This window comes from Sebastes umbrosus, chromosome 11, assembly GCF_015220745.1.
Source record: "Sebastes umbrosus isolate fSebUmb1 chromosome 11, fSebUmb1.pri, whole genome shotgun sequence".
Classification (NCBI taxonomy): Eukaryota; Metazoa; Chordata; class Actinopteri; order Perciformes; family Sebastidae; genus Sebastes; species Sebastes umbrosus.
Genome location: NC_051279.1, coordinates 12,160,887 through 12,169,658, shown reverse-complemented (window position 1 = coordinate 12,169,658; position 8,772 = coordinate 12,160,887). Strand labels below are relative to the sequence as shown.

At 35.6% G+C, this 8,772-nt stretch overlaps 1 protein-coding gene across 2 annotated transcripts in view; it reads left to right on the top strand.

The window, feature by feature from the left end:
- tomm40 (translocase of outer mitochondrial membrane 40 homolog (yeast)) overlaps window positions 1–4,591 on the top strand; it is an 8,146-nt gene extending 3,555 nt beyond the window's left edge. For both annotated transcript variants that reach the window (XM_037786051.1, XM_037786052.1), the window contains exons 3-9: window positions 131–291; window positions 459–560; window positions 684–789; window positions 1,887–2,009; window positions 2,188–2,264; window positions 3,845–3,947; window positions 4,086–4,591. In XM_037786051.1, coding sequence (XP_037641979.1) covers window positions 131–291; window positions 459–560; window positions 684–789; window positions 1,887–2,009; window positions 2,188–2,264; window positions 3,845–3,947; window positions 4,086–4,225 — 812 coding nt within the window. In that variant the 3' untranslated portion in view covers window positions 4,226–4,591. The remainder of the gene's footprint in view (window positions 1–130; window positions 292–458; window positions 561–683; window positions 790–1,886; window positions 2,010–2,187; window positions 2,265–3,844; window positions 3,948–4,085) is intronic.
- Window positions 4,592–8,772: the final 4,181 nt, after the last annotated feature.

The window sequence follows — 8,772 nt, the reverse complement described above, 5'->3', positions numbered from 1 at the left end:
CTGGAAATAATCCCTAGTTGCAGCGCTAATGGTATTATAATAACAGTATCATTGTTTTCATATTGGCATGAGCTTAAATAATTGTCTGATGTTGAGTTACATTGATCTCTTTTTGCCTTCTCTGTTATAGAGGTGTTCCCTCTGCAGATGGAAGGGGTGCGGTTAGTGGTCAACAAGGGCCTGAGTAACCACTTCCAGGTCAGCCATACTGTTACCCTCAGTACCCTTGGTGATTCTGGTTATCGGTTTGGTTCCACCTACGTAGGCACTAAACAGACCGGACCAGCAGAGGTAATGATCATTTTCCCATCGCTTCAACAAACCCCTAAAATGATTTTGACATTTGGAACTTTGGGTTGCAAATCTTCCTGTCATGATAGAAGTCTGATGTATGTTTTAGTTGTTTAAATGTTATCCACATGACCTAAAAGCTGATGAATGTGTTTTATTCCCCTTAGTCATTCCCAGTCATTGTTGGAGATATGGACAATACTGGTAGTCTGAATTCCCAGATCATCCACCAGCTCACATCTTCTGTGCGCTCCAAAATAGCCATCCAGGTATGTAGACTTGTCGAGGGAGCAGCCTTTCAGATGTTCAGTCTCTTTTTCAGCTGTTAAGTTTCACCGACCTTGTCGTTCCAGCCTCTGAATATTTGCTGTTCTACTTTTTGTATGTTGCAGACTCAGCAGCAAAAGTTTGTGAACTGGCAGTGTGACATGGAGTGGCGCGGTGAAGACTTCACCTCTGCTGTGACGCTCGGAAATCCAGACGTACTTGTTGGATCAGGTATGATGTATTTGTTGGTAATTCCTCATAACAAGTTCAACAGAGGGGTTTGTTGCAGCCCACATGTATTTTTCACAAGCTACTTTATCCAAATGCTGGAGGTCCTGGCTCAAAAATATTAAATTTATAAGCTTTAATTATTTATATGAATGAAAGTTTAACTGGGGGAATGCTCCTAAAATTGGTGTGACATAATCCACTAGAGAGAAGACGTATCACTCTGTCGGAGTTGTTGGAACTACAGAAATATAACTACAGAAAAAGCCAAAGTTCTCAAATGTTAAATGTTGTCTAAACCCAATAAACCGTACAAGAATCATGCCTAAATATAATAGTCTAAATATGGTAAAATGTATATTTTCAAATCAGGACATTTCTGATGAAAGTATAACAATACAACTAGAGATGCATTGATTGCAATTTCCTTGACCGATTCTGATTTTTTTTTTAATTCTGACCTGCCGTTTCTGATTTTCTTTCTTTCCCGTTTGCTTTTATTGTTTTAATCATTTGTTTCTTGTGTAATCTGTAAAGCACTTTGGGTTGCCTTTGGGTATGAAATGTTCTCTACAAATACAGTTGCCTTGTCTTACCCAAAATTGACAGCATACACAAGCATTTTTGTGATTTCTTTAATGGAAAATTTAAATTGAATTTTGTATGTTCACAATAAAACATTGACTATTAAATAATAAGTTTTTCTCCAAAATTATACCAAGAAGGACCCTCTCTCACTTATCAAATCTCAAAATAAAAGTGCTCCAGGTTACTACACAAATAAAATCCAACTGAAAATGAATTACATATTCCACCCTGACGTGCATGTCAGCCGGTCACCAGTCTCCAATGGTCTCTAAACAGTCTCTAATGCCGGCGTTTGGTACAGTGCGAAGGACGTATTTCTGTCGGTACCAAGAATATATTGTGTTCAGTAGTGGTGACAGATGTAGTATTCCATTTGACATCAATATCCAGAAGAAGGGATATGAAAAGTTGGAGAAACATCAGAGGCTTAAAAAGTGAAAACAAAAGTGCTAGAAGACCTGAGAGAGAGAAAAAGACATGATAATGGAAGCCCTTTTACTACTTTTCCTCAGGCATTTTGGTGGGCCACTATCTCCAGTCTATCACACCAGCTCTGGCTCTGGGTGGTGAGATAGTGTACCACAGGAGACCAGGGGAGGAAGGAGCAGTCACCTCCCTCTTGGGAAGGTACACAGGTAAATCTACACTTTAATATTCGTCTAACAATTTCCAAAATGTGAATTCATTGTGGTTAGTTATGTTAATTAACATTTCTGTAGTGTGACCTGGATTTAGATAAAGTGATGCCTAATTCATCTCATTGTTTTCTGTTACCTGTGTGGTAGATGTTAAAATCCCTTTATTTCTCCTCAGGGGACAACTATGTCGCTACACTGACTTTGGGAGGGGCAGGAGCCCATGCTACATACTATCACAAAGCCAATGATCAGGTACCTAACATTAGTATTAGTGCGTATATGGATGTATATCTGTGTATCAGTCCTGGTTCGTCTCCCAGAACTGCTCAAATGCAGCATTTTGGTTCAATTTGATTATTACCTTTGAGGGAAGGTTCACGTTTTTCAAGTCTGTCTTAAAACAATCCTCACTTGCCCATATGTACATCTGAAACCGTTTTTGGTCACTGCAATTGTTCCTCCTGTCCATACTGGCCGTCAAGAGGTCCTTTCCTAAAGAGATTCCAATATAAGGGAAAGATCCACAGTCCTCGTTCTGTGCAAAAACTAATTCTGAAATTCAGCTGAAGCTAATATGAGGTGGAGCTGGACGATAAATCGATTTGATCAATTCATTTGAATTGATGGTTTAGGGCGATGTTTAGAATTGAAAATCAATTGTCTCTTAAACTTGAGTAATTATGGTACAGAACTGCCACCGCTTCCCTGAGCTACCATAATTCATAGTTAATGCGACACGACTATTTTTCAGCGTCCGTCCTCGATCAAACCGCTGTCCGCTGTAAAGTTTGTCTAAAGTCTGTTAAACCTAAAAGCAGCAAGACTATATTTATTCCAGCATCTGGCTGCTGTCACTGAAACACAGCTACATATGAGCTAAGTTGTTTTTATGGGCTATCGCTGTAATTTAATTGATGTGATAATTGCACATTTTGTCGCCGTTTTAGTTTCAATATTAAGGAAAATCCTTGAAGCGTGATTTTTGTCCTCATCTCTCATCAGACTATAATAGCAAAGTCAAATACAATATAAGTAAATAATGACTGCAAGTTTGAGGAAAGTTTTACAGCTTGAGTTGTCGTCGTCCCCCTCCCACCGCCGTTTTAATGCACAGGCTTACCGCAACGGGATGATCCGCAAAACAGCAGCAGGGGGTTTTACTCCGACACAACCTTCCGAGAGAAAAAAAAACCCTTTTTCTTGCAGCTGTATATCTGACTGAGTCCGTTTGTCCTACTGACTGACTGAGTAAAGGGTGAAAGGCTATTGACGGTTGTAAAGACAAGGAGGTCCCTCTCTCTGTGTGTGTGTGTATAATGTGTGAAAAATCCCTAGTGTTTTATACGCCTAGTTTGTTATTAAGAAAAAAAAAATATTAAAATCAAATGTGGTGTGAAAGAATCTGACATTTTATTTTTAGGTCATATCACCCAGCCCTAATATGAGGCTTTAAAAGTCTGAGTTTCGGCAAATCAAGTGGGTATCTTCCAAAGTTAAACTCTTTGTAGTACAAAATTCCTTCTTTGTGTTACTATCCTTCCACTGCACGGCCGCTGTCCAAAGAAACACAGAGGTAATCTTGTACTTAAAAGACTGAACTTTTGAAGATACCAATCAGACTACTGAAGCCTCCTATTAGCTTCAGCTGAACTAAATAATACATTATTGCATTGAAGGAGGCCTGTGGATATTATTATCCTCTTCTCTTGCACACAGTAGAAAAATCACAGTGGAGAAAAATTCTTTCAATGTGCATGTGGGTATTGTATTAAGACAGACTTGGGAAAACTTGGAAAAGTTTAACCTATTCTAACTTCTGTCTTTTAATACAGTTGCAGATAGGAGTTGAGTTTGAAGCTAGCACAAGGATGCAAGAAACCTCAGCATCCTTTGGTTACCAGTTGGACGTTCCCAAAGCTAACTTGCTCTTCAAAGGTAAATGCATACAGTAACAATGTGTCACATTTTGGGGGGATCGATCAAACCATCCCTTTAAGTTTTTTTGAAAATTGCAAATAAATAATTTTCTTTTTAAAAGTAATTCTTCAGCTTTTCCACTCTTCTTCTCTGCAGGCACAGTTGACAGTAACTGGGTGGTTGGGGCAACCCTTGAAAAGAAACTGCTGCCGCTGCCTCTCACACTGGCCCTCGGGGCTTTCCTCAACCACCGCAAGAACAAGTTCCAATGTGGCTTCGGTGTCACCATTGGCTAGAGGTGTGGGGGATGTCTGGAGCCAGCTCGCAGGCCACAGCTTGGACCGGCACAGAGACACACAGGAACCTGGACAAAGTTTTAGAAATTTGATTCAGAGACTCTCTTACAACTGTGACTTCTGGGACAGACAGAGAGACAGACAAATACCAAGGAGCCAGGACTGGCCAAGCCATGCCTACATTCTGTAGCACAAATGTCTTTCCTTTATGGTGTATTGGATATACCCAGAGGCTAGAGAGCTGTATATCAGAGGGCATCAGTGATGCATGAGAACATGTGATGTGAAAATCAAAGTAAGTGGTTAGACATAATATATGGTGATCATGTATGATGATTAAAATAAATGTGATTAATTTTTGTAAAAGTGGATGTTGTGATTGTGTATAGAAGAACTAGATGCACCAGGGGGACATATGCTCATTTTTAGGTTCTTATTTCGGGAGTCTACTGCAAACTGTTTACATGCTTTAAAGCTGGTGTAGGCAGTTTTTTTTTAAGCTGAGGATAGCAGTAGAGGAGCAGCTTGTCAAGTTCAAATTATGGATGTTAAAAATGAACCGTTAACCGACATTAACAATTTTAACTGATTAATGCTTTCGGTGAAATTGTTAAAAGAAATATTAAAAATTAATTAAAAAGCTGAGCAAAACTGAGAAGAGCGGATTAGAGACCCACTAATCTTGTTGGTTAACGGTTAAAATGAGAATTCAAAATTAAAGCTACAAGCAGCGATGATCGGGGACTCGCACCTGCGTGCACGTCGGGATAACACAATACAACGGTCGACACAGCCCTACATTTCTGTGACCATCGGACACTGCACGCACAAGTAAGATGTTATTTCCTGCGTGGATTGAGTGGCAATATAGTATGTTGGAAAAAAAGTCATAGTATTTTTGTCAAAAAAGATTAAAAAAAAAAGTCATAGTATAGTTTATCGAAAAATAAAACAAAAAGTCATGGTATAGTATGTTGAAAAATAAAAAAAATTGATGGTATAGTATGTTGAAAAAAAAGGGCAAAGTATAGTATTTTTAAAAAAGTCATAGTATGTCAAAAAAGATTAAAAAAAAGTTATAGTATTGTATGTTGAAAAAGAAAGTCATAATATGGTATGTCGAAGAAATAAAAAAAAGGCATTGTATAGTATGTAGAAAAATAAAGAAAAGTCATAGTATAGTATGTCGCAAAATGAAAAAAGTCATATAGTATGTCGAAAAAAAAAGTCAAAGATAAAAAAACAAAGTCATGGTATAGCATGTCGAAAAAGAAAGTCATAGTATAGTATGTCGAAAAATGTCATGAAAAAAGTCCTAGTATAGTATGTCGAAAAATGTCATGAAAAAAAGTCACAGTATAGTATGTCGAAAAATTGCATAAAAAGTCATGGTATAGTATGTTGAAAAATTGTATAAAAAAAGTCATAGTATTGTATTTCAAAAAATAAAAAAGTCATAATATAGTATGTCGAAAAATTTAAAAAGTCATAATATAGTATGTCGAAAAATAGTCATTTTATAGTATGTCGAAAAATTTTTAAAAAAGTCATAGTATACTATGTTGCAAAATAGAAAAAAATCATAATATAGTATGTCGAAAAAAATTAAAAACATCATAGTATAGTATTTTGAATAATTTAAAAAATCATAATATAGTATGTCGAAAAATAAAAAAAAAAGTCATAGCGTAGTATGTTAGAAAAGTCTTAAAAAGTCATAGTATAGTACATCATAAAAAGTTATTAACTACTGTCAGTGAGTGTTACCTATGGTTCAGAGTTGCCTGTGGTTGTTTAACTTTTAATCGAGTTCTACTGCAGGCTTTTCTCTATGTTGTTGATCTAGGCTCTATTTCTGGCTTGTTTGGTAAAATGCCAGCAACAACTAACCATGCAATAAAACTCTCTCATCAATGCCACCACCTACCTCACCTATGGATGCCTCCAGCTGAAAACCCCGAGGGTTGGATCTCTTAAGCTCTACCAGATCCAAGAGGATGAGGGAATCCTGGAGTCGCTGGCTGCAGAAACCTCCTGCAACCATGCTTCCCTGGCTTGGTCCCTCTGCATCCACAGATCCGGCAGCTCCATGTCCACAACAACACAACGCCAGTTTACCACCATGGTTGACTCCATCACTAGGAAAGTCAGAATAAACTCTGCAATAACTTGTTGTGTCCCGGGTGCCTCTGTCACACACACATAGATGTCCAAGCTATCGAGATCCTCGCAAACGAAACGGGCAGGTAATTGTTCACCTGGGTCGCAGGTGGTCCAAACATTTCCACGACGTGCGCGCCTTCATGGCATGCGTCCGTGTCAGTGTTGACGACGCCCCTCCCACTATTCGTCATAGTATAGTATGTCAGAAATAAAAAAAAAAATCATAGTATAGTATGTTGAAAAAAAAGTCACAGTATATTATGTTGAAAAAATAAAAAAAAGTCATAGTATAGTATGTCGAAAAAATAAAAAAAGTAATAATATAATATGTTGAAAAAAAGTCATAGTATAGTATGTGGAAAAATTAAAACAATCATAGTATAGTATGTTGAAAAATTAAAGAAAAAATAATAGTAAAATATGCCGAAAAATGTAAAAAAAAATTCATAGGATAGTATGTTGAAAAAAAAAAGTCATAGTATAGTATGTCGAATAAATAAATAAAAAAGTCATAGTATAGTTTGTCGAAAAAGTCATAGTAAAGTATGTCGAAAAAATGTAAAAAAAAAAAAAAGTCATAGTATAGTTTGTGAAAAAAAAAAAAAAAAAAAGTCAGTATAGTATGTGGAAAAAAAAAAAAAAGTCATATAGTTTGTGAAAAAAAAAAAAAAAAAAAAAAGTCATAGTATAGTATGTCGAATAAATTAAAAAAAAGTCATAGTATAGTTTGTCGAAAAAATATGAAAAAGTCATAGTAAAGTATGTCGAAAAAAATGTAAAAAAAAAAAAAAAAAAGTCATAGTATAGTATGTGAAAAAAAAAAAAAAAAGTCATAGTATAGTTTGTGAAAAAAAAAAGTCATAGTATAGTATGTGAAAAATTCAAAAACAAAACTTCATAGTATGTCGCAAAATAAAAAGTCATAATATAGTATGTCGAAAAATAAAAAAAAGTAATTGTATAGTATGTCGAAAAATGTCATGAAAAAAGTCCTAGTATAGTATGTCGAAAAATTTAATAAAAAAAAGACATAGGATAGTATGTCAAAAAATTTTATAAAAAAAGTCATAGTATTGTATTTCAAAAAATAAAAAAGTCATAATATAGTATGTCGAAAAATAGTCATTTTATAGTATGTCGAAAAATTAAAAAAAGTCATAGTATACTATGTTGCAAAATAGAAAAAAATCATAATATAGTATGTCGAAAAAAATTAAAAACATCATAGTATAGTATTTTGAATAATTTAAAAAGTCATAATATAGCATGTCGAAAAATAAAAAAAAGTCATAGCGTACTATGTTGCAAAATAGAAAAAAATCATAATATAGTATGTCGAAAAATAAAAAAAAAAGTCTTAGTATTGTATGTCAAAAAAATAAAAAAAAGTCATAGCATAGTATGTTAGAAAAGTCTTAAAAAGTCATAGTATAGTACATCATAAAAAGTTATTAACTACTGTCAGTGAGTGTTACCTATGGTTCAGAGTTGCCTGTAGTTGTTTAACTTTTAATCGAGTTCTACTGCAGGCTTTTCTCTATGTTGTTGATGTAGGCTCTATTTCTGGCTTGTTTGGTAAAATGCCTGCAACAACTAACCATGCAATAAAACTCTCTCATCAATGCCACCACCTACCTCACCTATGGATTCCTCCAGCTGAAAACCCCGAGGGTTGGATCTCTTAAGCTCTACCAGATCCAAGAGGATGAGGGAATCCTGGAGTCGCTGGCTGCAGAAACCTCCTGCAACCATGCTTCCCTGGCTTGGTCCCTCTGCATCCACAGATCCGGCAGCTCCATGTCCACAACAACACAACGCCAGTTTACCACCATGGTTGACTCCATCACTAGGAAAGTCAGAATAAACTCTGCAATAACTTGTTGTGTCCCGGGTGCCTCTGTCACACACACATAGATGTCCAAGCTATCGAGATCCTCGCAAACGAACCGGGCAGGTAATTGTTCACCTGGGTTGCAGGTGGTCCAAACATTTCCACGACGTGCGCGCCTTCATGGCATGCGTCCGTGTCAGTGTTGACGACGCCCCTCCCACTATTCGTCATAGTATAGTATGTCAGAAATAAAAAAAAAATCATAGTATAGTATGTTGAAAAAAAAGTCACAGTATATTATGTTGAAAAAATAAAAAAAAGTCATAGTATAGTATGTTGAAAAAATAAAAAAAGTAATAATATAATATGTTGAAAAAAAGTCATAGTATAGTATTTCGAAAAAATATTAAAAAGTCATAGTATAGTATGTGGAAAAATTAAAGAAAAAATCATAGTAAAATATGCCGAAAAATGTAAAAAAAAATTCATAGGATAGTATGTCGAAAAAAAAAAGTCATAGTATAGTTTGTGAAAAAAAAAAAAAAAAAGTCAG